This window comes from Hypanus sabinus, chromosome 16, assembly GCF_030144855.1.
Source record: "Hypanus sabinus isolate sHypSab1 chromosome 16, sHypSab1.hap1, whole genome shotgun sequence".
NCBI lineage: Eukaryota > Metazoa > Chordata > Chondrichthyes > Myliobatiformes > Dasyatidae > Hypanus > Hypanus sabinus.
Window position 1 is genome coordinate 23437478 of NC_082721.1, and position 20039 is coordinate 23457516.

The 20039-nt window shown below is 38.6% G+C and overlaps 1 protein-coding gene across 1 annotated transcript in view; it reads left to right on the top strand.

Annotated features, from left to right (window-relative positions):
* cope (COPI coat complex subunit epsilon) overlaps positions 1-19475 on the top strand; it is a 29170-nt gene extending 9695 nt beyond the window's left edge. The window contains 7 exon segments of the mRNA XM_059991281.1: positions 1254-1406; positions 4461-4514; positions 5579-5660; positions 9398-9553; positions 17000-17068; positions 18057-18131; positions 19230-19475. Coding sequence (XP_059847264.1) covers positions 1254-1406; positions 4461-4514; positions 5579-5660; positions 9398-9553; positions 17000-17068; positions 18057-18131; positions 19230-19277 — 637 coding nt within the window. The 3' untranslated portion in view covers positions 19278-19475.
* The last annotated feature ends 564 nt before the right edge of the window (positions 19476-20039 follow it).

The window sequence follows — 20039 nt, forward strand, 5'->3', positions numbered from 1 at the left end:
GGGTCATCATACTTGAGTGGGTGTTTTATTTTGATAATGGGGTGAATATCTCTTCCTGATCGATGCTGAGTAATCCTCTATTTCTCAGTGCTACAGTTGACCTTGAAGCATCCTTGCATTCTATGCATAATGTAAAATATGATCTGTGAATGCTGCTTCAGATGTGATCAGGTCTGATTGAGGTCCTAGTACCCATTGAAAGGCTACCATTTCTTTAGAACTTCATAGCTTCTGTAATTTGCCCAAGTGGTTGTGTTTCAAAGAAGGTCAACATTGCCCATCTCTATTTTCACACGTTATCATTTCAGAGTTCATTTAAAAATTGACTGCATTGTTGAGGGTCTGGACTCACTAAAAGCCTGGTCAGTAAGTACATCGCAAACACGAGGAAATCTGCAGATGCTGGAAATTCAAGCAACACACACAAAATGCTGGTGGAATGCAGCAGGCCAGGTAGCATCTATAGGGAGAAGCGTTGTCAACGTTTCAGGCCGAGACCCTTCGTCAGGACTAACTGAAAGGAAAGATAGTAAAAGTCTCCTACTATCTTTTCTTTCAGTTAGTCCTGACGAAGGGTCCCGGCCCAAAATGTTGACAGCGCTTCTCCCTATAGATGCTGCCTGACCTGCTGTGTTCCACCAGCATTTTGTGTGTGTTGCTTCAGTAAGCACATAATATTTCTTTACGGAAGTACACCAGTTGTATTTTTACAAGAATCCAGTAGTTTCACAACCATTGTTACTGGGTTTTTAATAGATATTCATTGAATAGAACTTTAAATCCTTAGGTACTAAAGTTGTGTTGTGTTTTGTTTTGCATCTCCAGGTCATTGTTCTTGGGCTCTTGTGTTATGAATCTAGTAACATACTCAATATGCAATATGGTAAATGCTATTTGGCAGTTTGCTGCATGTCTGTGGGTACTGCATCGAAGCACAATTACATCATCATTTGTGAAGTCCATTTTTAAGAAGGTATCACAGGATAATCAGAATTTAGGACTTCTGTAATTCTATCCTCCAGATCAGGGGTTCCCAACTGCTTTTATGGCACGGATCCTATTATTAAGCAAGGGTTCCATGGACCCTAGGTTGGGAATGCCTGCTCTAGATTATGATAATAAGAACAATTGACAGGTCCTAGGTGTTGATTTAATTTGGCTTGGAGCATTGGTCACTTAAAAAGCAACCAGGGTTGGTTTTCGTTACCAAATTAATTTTGTAAGACTAATTCTTGATGTCATATCCCATGCAGAGATGCCACCATTTCCGAGTTGGATAAGAAGATGGCAAAGAATGTTGATGTTAGCAATACAACGTTCTTGTTGATGGCTGCCTCAATCTACTTACATGAACAAAATACAGATGCAGCTCTGCGTACATTGCACCAAGGAGAAAGTCTGGAATGGTGAGTAGAAATGTGCAGATCCTGCTTGCCACAAGTGCTTCATGTTTCTGGATTTTGTAAACGGTGAATTATTTCACACTTCTGTAAGCAGACTTTTCTCCAAAATGCGATGAGTTTAATGTATTAGTTTAAAGGAGAGTGTTGATTAATAAACTAGAAGAGTATTCTGCTGATCCTCAAATGGGATATTGTAAGATTTACATCAACAGTTGAAAATACAGATGAATTTTGTTCTGCGTTTCCTGTCAAGAACCATCTCCTGACAAAGAAGCACTGTGGTGTCTATTTAGATCATGAGTTCATCCTCTAGGAACATTGAAGCACAGAGAAATGGGTGCAAGAGCAGGCTATTGAGCCCTTACAGCCTGCTTCACTACCCGGTGACTGATCTGAAATCTCAATACCATGGAGGTTTAATAGTGGAGATATGCCACAGGGGCCAATATTGGGACCTTTGTTCATGAGTTAGATAAGTGCTTTGTATTTAAATGAACAAGTGTTAGGGTTTGCAGATTATGCTAAAATAGGTGGTGGTGTAGTTGCAAGGATCTAGATCAGTTAGGTTTGTGGGCTGAGGATTGGCTTTGTCCAAATAAATGTGAGGTTATTACCTAGTGGGGAATCAAATTTTGTAACAATTCATACATACATTGACTACAGCTGGGCATTCAATACTATTATTCCTTCAAAACTAATCATGAACCTTCAAGTTCTAAGCCTCAGTACCTCCTTGTGTAACTGGATCCTTGGATTTCCTCACTTGCAGACCCTAGTCAGTTTGGATTGGCAACAACATCTTCACAATCTTCCCCAGCACGGGTGCATGACAAGGCTGTGTGTTTAGTCCCCTGCTCTACTTGCTTTACACTCATGACTGAAGAGAAGCACAGCTCCAGTGCCATATTTAAGTTTCTGACGACATCACTGTAGTTGTCCAAATGAAGGGTGGTGATGAGTCAGCATAAAGGAGGGAGATTGAAAATCTGGATGAGTGGTGCCACAACAGCACCCCCTCACTCAATGTCAGCAAGACCAAGAAGAGGTTTATTGACTTGAGGAGGAAACCAGAGGCCCATGAGCCAGTTCTCATCAGGTGATCAGAAGTGGAGAGGGTCAGCAACTTTTAAATTCCCCAGTGTTATCATTTCAGAGAATCTGTCCTGAATCCAGCACATAGTGCCATTACAAAGAAATCATGGCACAACCTCAACTTTCTTAGAAATCGGCTAAGATTTGGCGTATCATCTAAAACTTGACAAACTTCTATAGATGAGCTGTGGAGATTATGTTGACTGGCTGCATCACAGCCTGGTATGGAAATACCAATACCCTTGAATGAAAAGCCTACAAAAAGTAGTAGATACGGTCCAGTTCATCAAAGGTAAAGCCCTCCTCACCATTGAGCGTATCTACATGGAGCAGTGTCGAAGGAAAGCAGCATTCATAATCAAGAACTCCCATCAACCAGGTCATGCTCTCTTTTTCACTACTGCCATCAGGAAGCATAATAAATTTACTTTGAACTTTGAACAAAGCCACTGGCTGTAGGCAATGTATTATTTATGTAAAATTCACAAGAGACCTGATAGAATTGGAATGCGCCAAGACTAATTTGTAAAGAGACAAGAGTAAAAAGAGAATTGATGTAACTGTAGTGATGTGCTACACACAGCGCTGAAATAATGACACGCAGTCGGTAAGTCATTTCGAGACTAGTTTATTCAAACTTCGCGGCACTGGCATTTAATTCCTAGCGCCCGCCCTCTCTGGGCGGAAATGACGTCAGAGGTGCATTACCAAAGTCTCTCCCCGTGCGCTGGCTATTTGTGAGCTGGTTTGCCTGCGTAGAAAGTGGGTCGCCACATAACCTCTAACAAGAGAAAATCTGCAGATGCTGGAAATCTGAGCAACACACACAAAATGCTGGAGGAACTCAGCAGGTCAGGCAGCATCTATGGAACAGTCTTTTTCCCAGGGAAGGGATGCTAAAAACAAGAGGGCATAGATTTAAGATGAGTTGCGAAATGTAAAAGGGATAACGGGGTAGCTGCTTCATGCAAAGGGTGGTGTGTATTTGTAGTTAGCTACCAGAAGTAATGGTTGAAATTGGTATATATGCAACATTTAACAGCTGTCTAAGTTGGCTTTTGTACCCAATAGCTGCTTAAGGCAACTTCCCCCGGTGCACCCTTCCTTTCCACTCTTCCCTCCTATCAGATTCTTCTTCACCCCTTTATCTTCCGACCTATCAACTTGAAACACTGAATGTTTATTCCCCTCCTTAAATCTGCTGAGTTCTTGCAGCATCTTGTGTGTTGTCTTAAGATTAATACTTGGATAAGAGAGCTTTAAAGGGCTCTGGGCCAAGTGTGAGCAGACGGAATTAGCTCATTGGGCAACACAGTTGGCATAGATGAATTGGACTGATGGGTCTGGTCCATGCTGTATGACTGTTAATGTGTTATTGTAGTCTTCCTCTTTGATGCTTTTGGTGTGTAGATGTCTATCTCCTCAAATCTGTTCATCAACTTGGTGCAGATCTTTTTGTGGTAGAGAGAATTCTACAGATTCACAATCCTTGGTGAAGATATGCCCCATCAATCCTGAAGAAACTATCCAGCGTGCTGAAACTGTTACCCTTATTTCTAGATGCCACCTCACCCAGCCGGAGAAAGCTTATTTCCGGCATCTAGTCTGTTGAAACATGTGGATTTGGACGGGGTTCAATGAGATCTCCTTTTATCCTTCTAAAGTCCAGTGAATACAGTTTTTCTCTCCCAACACCATTGACTGTGTACCACCAAACATGACATTGATGTCAACTGAGCAATATAATAACAAGAAAAGATAATGTGAGGCAATTTAACTCAAATTGTAAGGTGTTGTAGTAACCTTTTCCTTTTTCTAAATCACATGCCTGATGATTTCCCTGGAATTTTGTGATTTATGGGTAGATTTTTGGAATGGTATAGGAATGCTATTTACTGATAATTATTTTTGCCTTTTGTTGAATTATTAATAACAGATAATTACTTGTCTCTTTCACTCCAACAGCATGGCCATGTCAATACAGATCCTTTTGAAACTTGACCGGCTGGATTTGGCTCGGTAAGTATAATCATTTCAACATCAAGTGTAGCTAAATCCTTCTGCTTCTGTCCAAGGTCTTAACTTTGTGTGAACTAGCTTTGCTGAGAACAAGTACAGTTAGTGAGTCTTTATTTTCTGTGGCTAGTTCAGGTTATTCTGTAGTGGTTACCTAGAAACTATGAACAGTCATGAATTGGGGAAAGGCATTGAAGCTCATCCTAATTTAAGCATCCGCTCCAGAGATATTTGTCTATTTTACCAGAATTGGTGTCAGGAATATTTATTACATAAAGGGTTTGTAATGTTTAAACCATTTCTTAATATTCTAGACCATTTTGACTTGGATCCTCATTGCAATTGTGTCAATTTTCTCCAAAGCTAAGCTTACAACATCAGCTATTTGATTTGTAGTATTCCTTCCACCTGTTCGACAAATTTTACGGATAAAACATAAAGCAAGAAGTTTTATCCAATCCAAACTTGGTACCTTGCAGAATAATCATTAGTTAACGTTGTGGAACTTGTAAACAAAACTTTTATTTGCATACTATTGATGGGGACCAGTGCACTGAAGCCTGTCATTTTGCAGACCGTTCATTCTGTCGCTTTCCCAATCTGAACTCCAGTGAAGAACGGTATCAAAGCAAGTCAGCAGTCGCTTTGGTGTTCTGTGATTGGAAAACATCTGAACAGTTGAGACTTGTCCATGAAGTTTCCACACTTGATGCTTAGCCTGTGAAGTTGGATCTTTTCACGATTGTTGTGTCAAGGTGCAGACTAGAGTGGAATTTTGAATTGCTCCTAATGACTGGCCATCTGTTTCTTTGTTCATCCTATCGGGCCATTGCAGGAGAACGACACTTTCTCTTTCAGCCAGTTGGTTGAAGAATAAATTAAGTCTTATCTGATACTACAAAAAAACCTTGTATTTGGTTGCATCATTATCAATAGAAAGTACTCCTAATGGGAAGCAAAGGAATCTGTTGAAGTAAAGCACATTTTTACTGTGACCTTCAGAATGCCAATTGGAGGAGTTGTGTCATCCATCTTGTTTAATTAGTAACTTAATTTATTTAATTTAGAAAAGAACTGAAGAAGATGCATGACCAAGATGAAGATGCTACCCTGACACAGTTGTCGACAGCCTGGGTGAACCTGGCTATGGTTAGTGAAGATCAATGATACCTAATTACTTTAACAGCCCCATTTAAATTTGCTGTTGTTAGGTGGGTTGAGAGATGGTGATATGAATGAAGAAGAAAAAGATAAATCAAAAATAGAATTTCTCTAGAACCTACTGGACCTGCAGACAGGACTGATCTCCTCTTTGGGACTATCTTTTATTTATTCCAAAACTTGATATTCCAGTTATTGCCATATTTCTTCCATTCCTGTTGTCCAGTTATGCTGCTTTTAATTTCTTGCCACTTGTGTGCTTTATATTACTAGTCTACAGTATTGTTACTTCCGTAGCTTCCCATCTCCCTGCTAGTTCATCAAGTGTGTGGCCCCCTTGTTTGATTCTGTGGCAATACCTCACTTGTCATTCTCTAAATTTCTCATTGTTTCATTTAGAGTTGCACCCAAGCAAGCAAAATTCTTCTTCTCCCTTGCTAATCTTTCCAACCAGCTGTCCAATCAGAGTGAACTACACCCATATTTTGACATTATTTATTTGGAATTTAACAGCGAATCAACATAATGTCCCTCTTTTTGTCTTGAACAGAGAATATGAGGGGAGTTCAGGGCATTCGTGCTGAATTAAGCACAGGGAACTCAAATGGCCTACACCTTATAACATATTCTTATGTTTTGTATTCATGTGATTGTTGTGAATGTTTCCTGGCTTTGACTAAAACTTGGTGATCTCATGATTTGTATCAAGCTGTCAACAATGAAGTCTACCCATTCCAAATAAGAATTTACCTTTAAATGTACATAGGTGTAAATTATGAGCAACAATTGCCATTTCGTCTCTCAAGTTTGCTCCTCTTTTTAATGTTAATGAAAGGTCTGATTGCTACATTTCTCCCAGTAACTTTTTATGACTTCCATATAAAAGAATTATCAAACTCTTAAAACAGTCTTGATTTCCACTGTTTTAGAGGAAGAGAGCTTTAAAACCCTCAAGCTTTTGAAAGGAATGAAGAATTACCTCATTTATATCTTGAATTGGCAGCCTCTTTAATTTTAAACAATTCTCCCTTAGCGCTAGAATCTATTTAGACAATGTGCTTTTCTATTTTCTTGCCTAAATAGATTATTTCACATTTTCAGACTTTATTCTACATTTGCCCACTTACTTATATAGATGTCCCTATAAATGTCCCTTAAGACTTTGCAGCATACTTTCCTAACCACCTTCGTGTCATCAGTCAATTTGGGTCTCTCTGATGCTACGTTTTCAAAATTTTCACAATTTTTCACTTTGCCTGATAACCTTGAATCTATGTCCTGGTCCAAAGTCCCCAAGGTTTATAATTTTCCATAAGGTAAATCAACTCACTAGGCTATTATTTCCTCCTCTCTGTTTTGCTCCCTTTTTGAATAAAGAAGCTGCAGTTTCTAGTTTATTAACTAATGAACTTTACCTGAGTTCAGAGAATTTTGTGAAAATTAGAATAATTTTCTTACAAGTTGTTGAGATTTGCAGTCTTAATACCACCTCAAGCAATCTACTTGGACCAATTCCCTGGTGATCATAATTTTCTGGAATTCCACCTTGTCCTTCCACTTTTCAGATTTTAGCCATTTCTGGGCTATTGCTGGCAACTTCTCTAGTGAAAACTGCAATATGCCTATTTAATTCATCTGCCACATCCTTGCTATCCATTATTAAGTTCACAGCCACACTTTCTATTGGATCACGAAACACTATCTGTACATTTACCTTTCTCACTGTTTAGTCATTCTTTGATTTTTTTTTCATATTTTGTCCATTCTTCTGACTTGTCAGCCAATCTCTGTGCCATAATAGTTGCTTTCTCATTAACTTTGATACCAGTTTACTTTGGGCAATTGTACTTTCACTCCCTCAACTAGTCTTTCTTATGTTTATATTATTAGTTTGGGATCTTTTTCAAAACTAATGTAATTCTTATTCAAATTATGAACATTTTTGCCAAGGGGCTGCATTCATAATGAGGCTATTAATTAATCATCTCATGGTATCATACAAGGTCAAGTATAGATTGCTTTGGGATTGGTTGCAGAGCATGCTTTTTTAAGAAAATAACCCTGAGTCCTCATTTTGGCTACCTTTTGAATGCTTGATATTTCCAATTGCTTTGTGGATTGAAATCCTCTGTCATTATTGCTTTATCTTTCTAACAAGCACCCATTTCTTTACCATTTGTGGTATAGTTACTGATCTATAGTTACTGTGAATGAGGCCTGCAAAAGCACTATCACAAGCAAGATTTTGTTTTTAATATTTTCTTAAAAATCTCCATCTAAATTTGCAGCATTTCTTAAACTGGGTCATCCCTTATTCCTGTGCTAATACTATTATTAACCAAGACAATCCTCCACCTTTTCTAGCTTCTTGTCCTTCCTAAAATTAATGTGCCCTTCAATATTCCGATCTCATTTCAGGTTATTACCTTTTAGAGCAGTGGTTCCCAACGTGGGGCGGACACCCACAGGGGGGTAATTTGATTTTTAAGGTGGGCAAATCGAGAATGAGTTATTAACTGAATTTTTTCTAGTAAGTCTGTATGAGTGTGTGTGCGAGTTAATACATATGTGTATATACAGTATGCATACACAAAAATACTTGTGTGTATGTACATGTGTAATTGCGTATGTACTGTATATATAGTGTATCACCATCATTACAACCATCAAATGGCTTTCATACTTAATGAATTGACTGATGTAGGAAGGAACGAATGAACAAGTCCAAACACGTAAGAAACTCGTACAAGGTCACGCCAATGCTGCTTTTTGCAGTAGCTTTTGGTTCTTGGTGGTGTGAAGGTCTGTACATTGCGTCAACTCTTTTAAATGGTGTATCTGTCTTTGTATGCTGTAGAAACGAATCGGCATTGTTTTATTTATTTATTATTATTATTCTAAAATCACAATGTTTTTTTTTACAATTTCTTAGTAATTTCTTCCTCAGAACTTTAACAGTCCTTTGGTTCTTTTTCTCTTTCATGAATGCCATGTTCTTTGGAAGCTTGTTTAAACCAAGTTAATGGTCTTTTAGGCTTCCTCCAGGTGAATAGGAGTTCACTTTTTGGATAATAAGAATTATATATCAGTGGGGCATGGCCAAAAAAAGGTTGGGAACCACTGTTTTAGAGGTTCCTTCTCTTAATGTGGTGCCGAACTCATAGTGATATGAATTTCTCCAGTGCCTTCAATTAAAAATGTTCAGCTTTGTGTTTATATTTCTGTAGCCTTATTTAGACATTTACATTCCCTTCCCTTGAGACCTAGTTCATTATTTCTGATTTATTGCTACTGTCCTTTATCTCTTCTATTTCCTTCCATGCCTTGAGAGGCTTTGATACCACCATTCGAAATGTCCTCTACCCTGAGTCTACTTCAGAACGCATCTTTACAACTTCTGCTTACCACCTCAATTTTATGTGGCTTGCCATGCGTTTTCTTGTGTGAATATTAATTTTTTAGACAGTTACAAGATGATTGGGTGGGAAAGTGAACAATGCTCAAAACACTCAAATGGTGGGGCAGAGATGACTAGCCTTATGATCTACTATTTATGTTATGCACTGTGTATAAACGCAAGCATTTATGACATTGTTGCTGATTGATGGGTTGAAACAACTTACTGTTAGAATAACAATGGCCTGGAAATGTTCTTTGAACTCGTACTGTGCTAATATAATTGCTGTTCGCACTGGTGAATGGATTTTATCGACTGCTCTCTATAGGGTGGGGACAAGCTGCAGGATGCCTTTTACATTTTCCAAGAAATGGCAGATAAGTACACAGCAACCTTGTTGCTCCTGAATGGACAAGCTGCTTGTCAGTTGGCACAAGGCAAGTGGGATGATGCAGAAGGAGTTCTGCAGGAAGCACTGGACAAGGTAAGAAGGCTCTTAAAGCAGTTGACTGAGAGTAAAAGCCATAAAACTATAGTAACTTTCAACTTGATAAATTCGGCCATTATATATGAATTAGCTCTTTGCTAGAGAAATCCAAAAGTAGTCTCATTGTCCAGTGTTTATCAGTCTTCACTTGATGTGTTCCCTATGAAATACACTCAGTGGCCACTTTATTAGGTACACCTGCCCATTAATGCAATTATCTAATTTGCTGATCAGGTGGCGGCAACTCGGTGCATAAAAGCCTGTAGACATGGTCCAAAGGTTCAGTTGTTGTTCAGACCAAGTATCAGAGTGGAGAAGAAACATGATCTAAGTGACTTGGATCGTGGAATGGTTGTTGGTGCCAGACAGGGTGGTTTGAATATCTCAGAAACCGCTGAGTAGCAGTTCTCTGGGCAAAAACACCTTGTTAATGAGAGAGCTCAGAGGAGAATGGCCAGACTTGTTTAATGTGACAGGAAGGCGACAGTAACTCAAATAATCAGGTCTAACAACAATGGTGTGTGTAAGAGTATCTCTGAATGCACAACACATTAAACCCTTGAAGTGGATAGGCTACAGCAGGAGAAGACCACAGCAGGTTCCACTCCAGTGGCTACTTTACTAGGTACACTCCTATACCTAATAAAGTGGCCACTAAGTGTTGTTTCACCTCTACTGAATATTTTTGGCAAATTATTCTTTGCTCCAATGCACTGCATTGTTTTGAACAAAAACAAATCAAAACTTTTTTATTCTACCGTTTGTGAGTTACTGACCTTTTTCTAATAGCTCCCCAACCAGAGGAAACAACACTCTTCATTAAAACCCTTCATGGAGTAAAAATAGTGTTCTAGCGAAAATAATCTCTGCATCTCAGGTTTCATCTAATAATTATTGCTTCCAATGTTTGTCACCCTGGTGAATCAGAATTACGTATCCTATGCTTTCAATGTTCTTTATAAAGGGATCACTCTACGACTTTGAGAAGTGGTCTTAACAGTGTGCTAGTTAAAGTGCAGATCAGAGTATCTGTATTTTGGGGAACCAAGAGGGTAAGGTATTTGGCAGTGGTCACACACATCAAAAGATCCAAAGTTCAATCTATTAATTTTGGAAGTAGGAAAATAAACATTGGCTACCTAAGCAAGGGAGAGAAAATTGGACAAAGCTCTTGTTCTGTTTCTTTGCTGGGGGAGGAGGGGATGTACAGGAACACTGGATGAATTGGGTTTGACTGACGTGTGTAACTGGTGAAGTTTCTGTCCCTGACGAGGTGAGAGTTTAATTTGGACAACAGTGAAAGTAGAATGGAGTGGTAGGGCAGATTAAATCAGCAAGCTAGTACAGATTTTTACATGAATTTGCAGTGTTGCTTACAGTTGCATCAGAAGTAGGCTGATGCAACAATGTTATTTGCAACATCCACATTACTAATCACTTTCAAATATTTAAAAGTAAAATTGTGTAAGCCTGACAATTTAGAGGAGGTTTGATGCCCTCTACTGGTGATAGTGCTAAGAAGAAAATTGGATTATTCTGCATTCTGACAAAGATAATTACACACAGCTGTGCTGTCAAGGATTTCAGGTGAGAGGTGGTCCAGATCCTTCAACATGTACTATTTGGGGGGGGGGGGGGGGGCAAAATTGTAACATTAATTTCTCATGACAGATTGAGTTAATCAGAACTCTTTTTAAAAGAATTACTTCACACCTCAGCTTTTACCTAACTAATAATTGCAGGATCCAGTCATTGCCACTCGGACTCAAAGCCTAATGCTCAGTACTGTCAGTATTCTTTAAAATGGAATCCTACATGACCCACTCTAAATTGAATTTCTGTGAACAGTAACTGTTTAGGAAAGAGTATACATACTGAATGTTCAATTCAGTGAATTCGGAGACAAGCCAAGTTACCCATAGTTCAAGCTTGCCTCTCAGTAGTAGTGTATAGAGATGCTACAATGTAGGAATATAATACACTGTTTAGGAAAAGTTGGAATGAATTAAACTTGAATGGTGATATATCCTTTAATGAGAACAAGAAAATAGTTCTGTAGATCCTGATGGATTTCTTGCTTGGGCTTTAAAAGAAATGGCTATTTGGTTTTAATTTTCCATAATTTTCTATGTCTGACGTAAGATTTTAGTAGATTGGGAAATAGTAAAAACTTTATTTAAAAAAGGAGAGGCAGATTTCAAGAAAATGAAGACCACTTAAATTGGACATGAGGCAAATATTAAAAGCTACTAACAAAATGCTAATGCAGAGCACTGAGGAAGTCAAGGTAATCAGGCAGAGACTGGGAAAATTGTATGTTCAATTTAGAGTTACAGAGTCATAAAAACACTACAGCACAGAAACGTGCCAACTAGTCCATGTTGAACTTTTATTTCCCTAGTCCTATCAACCTGCACCTTAACTAGCCCTCTGTTCCCCCCCATCCATGTACTTATCCAAACTTCTCTTAAATGTTGAAATTGAAACCACGTCCACCACTTCCAATGGCAGCTTGTTTCACACTCTTACCACTCTCTGAGTGAAGAATTTCCTCCTCATGTTCCCCCAGAATACTTCACCTTTCACCCTTTACCCATGACCTTTAGTTCTATTCTTTACCAACTTTAGAGAGAAAAAGCCTACTTGCCTTTACTCTATCTATACCTCTCATAATTTTATACACTTCAATCAAATCTCCCCTCATTCTCCTACGCTGCAGGGAATAAAGTCCTAAATTGTTCACCCTTTCCTATAACTCAGTTCCTCAAATTCTGGCAACATTCTTGTAAACTTCTACTGTAGTCTTTCAATCTTATTGATATCTTTCCTGTAGGTAGGTGACCAAAACAGCGCACAATGCTCCAAATTAGGTCTTAAGCAACTTCAACATAACATTCCACTTCTGTACTCTTACTTTGAATTATGAAGGCCAATGTGTCAAAAGCTCTGTTTAAGACCCTATCTGTGACGCCACTTTCAAGGAATTGTGGATCTTTCTTCTTCTCCCCCTCCCCCCAGTTCCTATGTCTACCCCACTCCTCAGTGACCTACCTTTCATGTCCATTTTCAGCCCATTTCTTCAGCTGGTCCAGATCACACTTCAAGCCTTCCTTGCTGTCCATTACATCCCCATCTTGGTGTCATCTACAAATTTGCTGATCCAGTTTACCACATTATTATCCTGATCATTGATGTAGATGACAAACGACAACAGACAATTTCTTGGAATTGTTTGAGGCAATTATATACAGTATGAAGTGGTTAAAGGAGAAGTAATGAGATGCATTAGACTTTGCTTTCCAGAAAGCATGCATTGGTTTCAGAGGCATTTACAGAAAATAAAAGCTCATGATATGATGGTTACCATTAGTGTTAGCAAAGAACTTACAGGTCTTTGCTGGTAAGGAAGATGCAATTAATAGAATGTCGCGGGGATATGTTTTGGATTCTCAATTTCCTTTTTGCAATTTGTAGTAATGACTTGGATAAAAGAATCCAAGTTATGTTTACTGTATTTGCTGATAACAGAAAGTTAGGTGGAAAAGTAGGTTGTGAAGATGACCTATAAGGAGACTATGAAAGGGAAGCTGGTTAAACAAATAGTCAAAGATCTGAAAAACGTGAGAAAATAAAATTATCCAATTTGGGGGCAAGGAGCATATTACCAAAATGATGAGTGATTGCAGAATTGAGGTACAAAGAGATTTCAAAGATTACAAAGATTTCCTTGTACCTACTCTGCAGAAGGCTAGTATTCAAGTAGAGAAAGCAATTGGGAAAACTGACAATGTGATTATTTTTTTTAATTAAATTCCCTGAGTAATAAACAAAGTAGGGAAGTTGTGCTTCAATTATGTATGAAATCAGTGAGACCACATCTGGAGTTGAGTGTACAGTATTTATCCTAAAGAAATTAATGTGTTGAAAGCAGTTCTGAGAAATTTTATCAGACTAATACCAAGGATGAACATGTTGTTTTCAGAAGAAAGGTTGGACAACCTAGTTTGTATCTGCTGAAGTTTAGAAGATTTTGAGAAGGATTTAATCGAAAAGCATAAGATAGAGTGGATGAGAAGGTATTTCCTCTAGTGGGGGAATCTAGAACTGGCAATTACTGTTTTAAAAAAATCCATTGAAGATCGATTGAGGTTATTTTCTTTTCTCTCTGAAGGCTATAAATCTCAATACAGGAGCCCCTTAGGGCTTCACACTGAGTCCCCTCCTTTACTCCCTATATACCCATGACTGTATCACCACCCACAGCTCCAACCTGCTAATTAAATTTGCCGATGACATTACATTGATGGGTCTTATCTCAAACAATAACGAGGTGGCCTACAGGGAAGGAGTAATCTCTCTGACACAGTGGTGTCAAGAAAACAACCTCTCCCTCAATGTCACAAAAACAAGGCACATCTGCAATAGTGCCTCTTTCACCTCAGACAATTGAGGAAGTTTGGTATGGGCCCCCAATTCCTAAGGACTTTCTACAGGGGCACATTTGAGAGCATCCTGACTGGTGGCATCACTGCCTGGAATGGGAACTGGACTCCCTTAATCGTAGGACTCTGCAGAGAGTGGTGCAGATAGCCAAGCACATCTGTAGTTGTGAACTTCCCACGATCCAGGAAATTTACAAGGACAGGTGTGCAAAAAAGGACCTGTAGGATCATTAGGGACCCAAGTCACCACAACCACAATCTGTTCCAGCTGCTACCATCCAGGATGCAGTACCACAGCATAAAAGCCAGGACTAACAGGCTTCAGGATAGCTTCTTCCACCAGGCCATCAGACTGATGATTTCATGCTGGTTTAAGTGTACTCTATATTAGATTCACTGTTCTATTTATTATAAATTACAATGATTACACATGGCACGCTTAGATGGAGACGTAACAAAGATTTTTACTCCTGTATATGAAGGATGTAAGAAATAGAGTCATTTCAATTCAGTTTGTTATTTCTAATACGCAAGTGTAAAGGAAAATGAAATGATTGTTACTCCAGATACGATATGGCACAAAAATCACTAAGAAGGGTCTTAGCCCAAAATGTCAACTATCTATTCATTTCCATAGGAGCTGCCTGACCTGCTGAGATCCTTCAGCATTTTGTATGTGATACAATATGATAAAGAACACAATAATTTAAAAAATCACTAACTATAAATACATAAGATAACATGTATACATTGATTACTTGTATGTCAATAAAGTGACGCGAGGCACAGGAGTGTCTGTACATAAGTTGACTCTGACAGGAAACAATAAAGCAGTGGTGGGTTAATGGGTGGAGGTACTGGTCATTCATACTGCTTGGGGAAAGTAACTGCTGGTGGTCCTTATGGTTCTGGCATTGATGCTTCATAGCCTCCCTGATAGTGGTACAAACAGTCCAAGAGTAGGGTGGGTAGAATCCTTCATGATGTTACTGGCTCTTTTCTGGGAGTAATCTATACGTGCTTTTGTTGGTGGGTAGGGTTGGTGCTGGTGATGCCTTGGCCAGTTTTGACTACTTGTTGTAAAGCCTTCCTGTCTGTCACAGTGCAGTTTCTATACCATGTGGTGATGTAGCATGTTAGGATGCACTCTACTGTACATCTGTATAAGGACTAGAATGAAGATATTTATAGTCCAGCTTTCTTCAACCTCCTTAGCAAGTAGAGGCATCAGTGGTCTTTCTTGATTGTGCAGAATGTGTTCTGGGACCATTACGGTTTATGTACGATGTGCATTCCCAGGGGTTTAAAACTGGTTGCAGATTTCACTACTTTGTCACTGGTGTATAGAGGGGTGTGAATGGTGCAAGTTCTCCTGAAACTGATAACCGCCTCCTTTGTCTTGTTGACATTGAGGAAGAAGTTATTTGGCACTAGCTCTTGAGCTCTTCCAACCACCTCTCTGTAAACTCTCTCATGGTTGTTGGTGATGAGCCCCACCATTGTTGTGTCATTGGTGAATTTGACAAGTGATTATTCGGGCGTTTGTCCATGCAGCAACAAGCTCAGCACATTATCCTGGGGCCCCCTGTGTTATGGGAAAGGAGGAGCGCTTGTGCATCCAGATAAATACTTCAATAGGAAAGTGGTGAAAGGTTACCACTGGTGGATAGGAACACAGCTTTCATTTTACAGTCAGGTGAGCCAGGATCTGATTAAATGAAGCAGACTCAAAAAATCATGCCTTATTCATCTTGTTTCATTGATATTTATGTTAATTACATCAATTGTAGAAATATAAATTCCAGTAATTTAAGTACAGGACTTTAATCTTATGTATGAACTTTAACAGTATTTGACTGTTCCACAGCAGACCAACTGTACCACTGTCAATCCTTTCCATCCAATGTGCATGTTGGTACCAGGAGCTTCTTCACAGAAAGGCAAACTTTATCTGGAATTTTCTTTCTGGCACAGCTGCTTATCAGCTCAGCACTAACTTTTAAGTGATGTTTTATTATACTTAAATCTACACACCAGTTTTTTTTATTTTTCATTAATTTAACCTTTGTATATAAAGTAAGCTGAAATTTGAAATGAGTTATAGATGATCATCTCATTGACTATCCAGTAGATCAATTTTATATAGGTCCTGCTGCAGCTTGATCCCTTTTGTCCCAGTGTTTCATTCTTCAGTCTTAGATTTTGGATATACTATGTGCACTGACCATAATGCAGCTATAAACCCCTTCCCTTGCCAGTCAAACTTGAGCCATGTGTTTGTTAACTACTGCGAATGTTAACTGTTATTACTAAGATGACTGCACTGTAATGCACTGAATCACAAATAATAATGAGTCACAGTAGAGTAAGGCGATAACCTAATAGCTGGGCATTGTAACAACAATTTCCCATGATCATGACAAAAGAGCTGGTCATTCCCTTCAAGAAGGGGCTACAGTCCACAAGCTGCTGTTCATCTGAATGGTGCTAAGGATGAGTGAGTTAGGAGCTTCAAGTTCCTAGAAGAGAATATCAGTATCCTTTCCTGGTCCAACCACATAGATGCCTCAGGCCTCTCTACTACTTGAGGCAGCTGAAGAAATTCAGCAAGTTCCTACTGGCCTTTAATTTTTATTGATGCACTGTACCTGGGTGGTTCATGGCTTTGTATGGCAACTGCTCTTCCCAGGACTGCAAGAAACTGCAGAGTTGTGAACAAGCTCAGCACATCACCAAAACAAACCTTCCTTCCATCTGCACTTCTCACCAGTTCAGTAAAGCAGTTAATGTAATGGAAGACCCCACCCCATGGCCATGTACCTTATTGTCTGCCTGCACTACACTTTCTCTAACTGTAACACTTTAGTGTGTATTCTGTTGTAGTTTTTCCCATGTATTAACTTGATGTGATGAAATGATCTGTATGAACAGCATGCAAAGTAAATGTTTTTACTGTTCCTTAGTCAATGTGGCAATAATTACTTAACTTCAATTCCCTTAGGACAGTAATCATCCAGAAACTCTCATCAATTTAATCATACTTTCTCAGCATTTGGGCAAGGCTCCTGAGGTAAGGCTTCTGAAAAATTTGACATAATGATGTTTACTAGATAGCCTCACATTGATGTGAAAGTAAATCCTTCATGCTGACAAGAACTGTTCCATTTTCAACTCCATATGTCTACTGAACAAAATTGCATCAGTCATGAGTAACCCAAGGGACCCTAGAATTGGACTTTGCATCCCTGGTATAGAAAGGTCATGTTGGATGAAGTGGGTGGTGGGAGGAGTTGCAGAATTATCTGAAATATATTGCACCATGTGAACCAGACTTTTCAGCAAAGTCACCACCTTTTCTAGTCTTTCATCCCAGTCAGCACGATAAAACACCAGAGCTATCAAATACACTTTCCTTACCTTAACTATATTGAACAACTCTTGTATTTTAGACCATTTGAACCAGTTTTTCCACACATGATCTAAGTGGAATTTCTGTACTTTTTTTTTGCCAAGTTGTTAGCAACTTCAATGAGCCATCAGAATGTGATTTTTTTCCCCCCATTGTTGTGGTCGTCTGAGCGTTCAGGACTCTAAACTTGGGTGTTTACATTTTTCGTTCTCTCCAATAGGACAAAGCTGCTGTGAAAGTAAAATGAGTCTTATGCCAACCTGAGAAAGAGATCTAGCAGCATCAGTCATAACTGCTAACTATCCTTTAAGGCAGGTGTTCCCAAACTTTTTTGATGCCATGGACCAATACCAATAAGTAAAGGGTCTGTGGACTCCAGGTTGGGAACCCCTGCATTAAGGCATTCCTTTTTGTTGATGGTTGATGTAGGGACAGAATTGACTTTGGTAAATCACCTGGGCAAGTACACAAAATGGACCTGTTTTGCAATACTAAATTTGTCAGCAGGTGGCACTATCTACAGATTTCTTGTGCAATTATCTGCATTGATGTGACTCATCAACAGTGAGAGTTCCGGTAATGCCACATGCAGTCTGTCACTGTCAGTGGTGCCTCCTCATGCTAAATTGTGCTTTTTTTCTGTAAACAGGTTAGTAACCGCTATCTCTCACAGCTGAAGGATGGGCACAGAGGTCACCCTTTTGTTAAAGAGTACATAGCCAAGGTACGTGAAAGCAGTTTGCATTGTCATTGGCTGTGAATTTACTAAAGAGTTTTGGTTTATAAATAAATACTTATTTCAGTAGAAGTCAGGAGGTTTCTGGCTTATTCTCAAATCTTTAAATAAAAGTCATCTTGGTGATTTGGGAAATTTATAACAGACTTAAATCTTGCTAGGAAACAAAAGTGAGAGTAGCAGTTCTTAATTGCTATTCTGAAGTACATATAATAAATTCTTAATATGTACAGCAAGTTGTGATTTTAAAGTCCTAAGAAAATACCAAATACTATTTGGCTCATGGAATAACTGTCTTAGCAGATGGGCTTTGGTTAAACTTGCTGAGCATTTTGCTGAACTGTGGAACCTCAGGTCATTGTATCTTTGTATCAAAGTTGGTTTGGTTGAAGTGTTTTGTGTAACCATCTAGGATTAATAAATAACAAGACTTGCATTCTTTCTTCACTTCTTTTACAGCCATTCCGAAATGCTTCACTTTGCAAGTACTTAAATTAGTTTGATAGTCATTAGCAGAAGCAAAGCCAGGAGCCAGTGTACACATAGCATGCGCCTACAAGAAACAGCTATCTAAGAATAGGTTATTTATTTTTGGTTGTGTTAACCAAGAGACACATCCTCTTATATAGGAAATCAGTAGAATTTTGCTCAAGGGTATAGATTATTTTTCTTGCTGTCAGATATACCAAGAGATTTTTAGACACAAAGCTAATGACATATTTATCTCACTGAATTAATGGAATTAAAAATAAATATAGTTGTGGTTCTATATTTCAACATGTAACAAGAACTTGCATGGCTAGATTTGCAAAGTGCAGCTAGCCACCTAGAGGAAATTCCCAGAGATGAGTACGGTACAGTACATTAGTATGAACAGGTACAGCTCCTCCAGCAGGTGTCACCTTTGAGCGATGCCTGCTGGAAGGATTATGAATTGTGTTCAATGATTATGATGTTAATTGAACTTCTGATGGATTCAGTTCTCTTAAGAATAAGTACTAAATGTATATTTAGTAGACAAGACATATTCTATATGTTCATTTGTTTTAAAAAAAAATCTAAATGAGTTCTGAACTGTCCACACAGGAGCACGAATTTGATCGATTGGTTTTGCAGTATGCTCCAAGTGCATGAGAAGAAGGGAAATAATATCTATGAAGATGGAATGATCAGAAATTAATTTCTTGGACTGTTTATCCTTGGAGCAACCCAACTCTGGAAGTACATTTAAAACTAATGTCCTAGGATCTGATACCTTGTATAAAAGTTACTAGAGAGGAATTATCACTTTCTTTGAGACTCTACTGTTTAATATTAAAGACTGTATCTGAAGTTGATTTTGGTCATAAAATTTGTCAATCTGCACAAAATTTTTAACATCAGTTATAATAACTTCTGAATTATAACTGTCAATAAAATCATCATGATCCCAACTATTGACAGGATTTGAGCTACACTGCTAAGCTTACATTTGTCTAAAATCAGTGGTTCTGAAGTGCTGCAGCTCTTGTAATAGTTAAATGTTTGGTTTAACTGGGTCATCTGCTACCCACCACCTCAAACGCAGGGTTCCGGATCAAAGTACAATTTGAACAGTGGTATATGATCTCCATTAGAGTAACTAAGGATTATTTCAAACAATTCAGTTTCAAAAAAATGCATGTGCAGAGAAGGAGATTTTTAGTGTTTCACACTCTGACATTCTACTGACAAAAGGTTTCATACCTGAAACATTAACTCTGTCTGGTGTGCTGCCTGACCTGCTCGGTATCTCCAACATCTTCCTTTTATTTTAAGTTTCCAGCAACAGATTGTTTTCTTTTTTTTCAAGTTAGTTTGCATTCAGTTTGACTGTTATTGACTTTGGAGGGAGAAGACTCATAATTGGTAACCTTT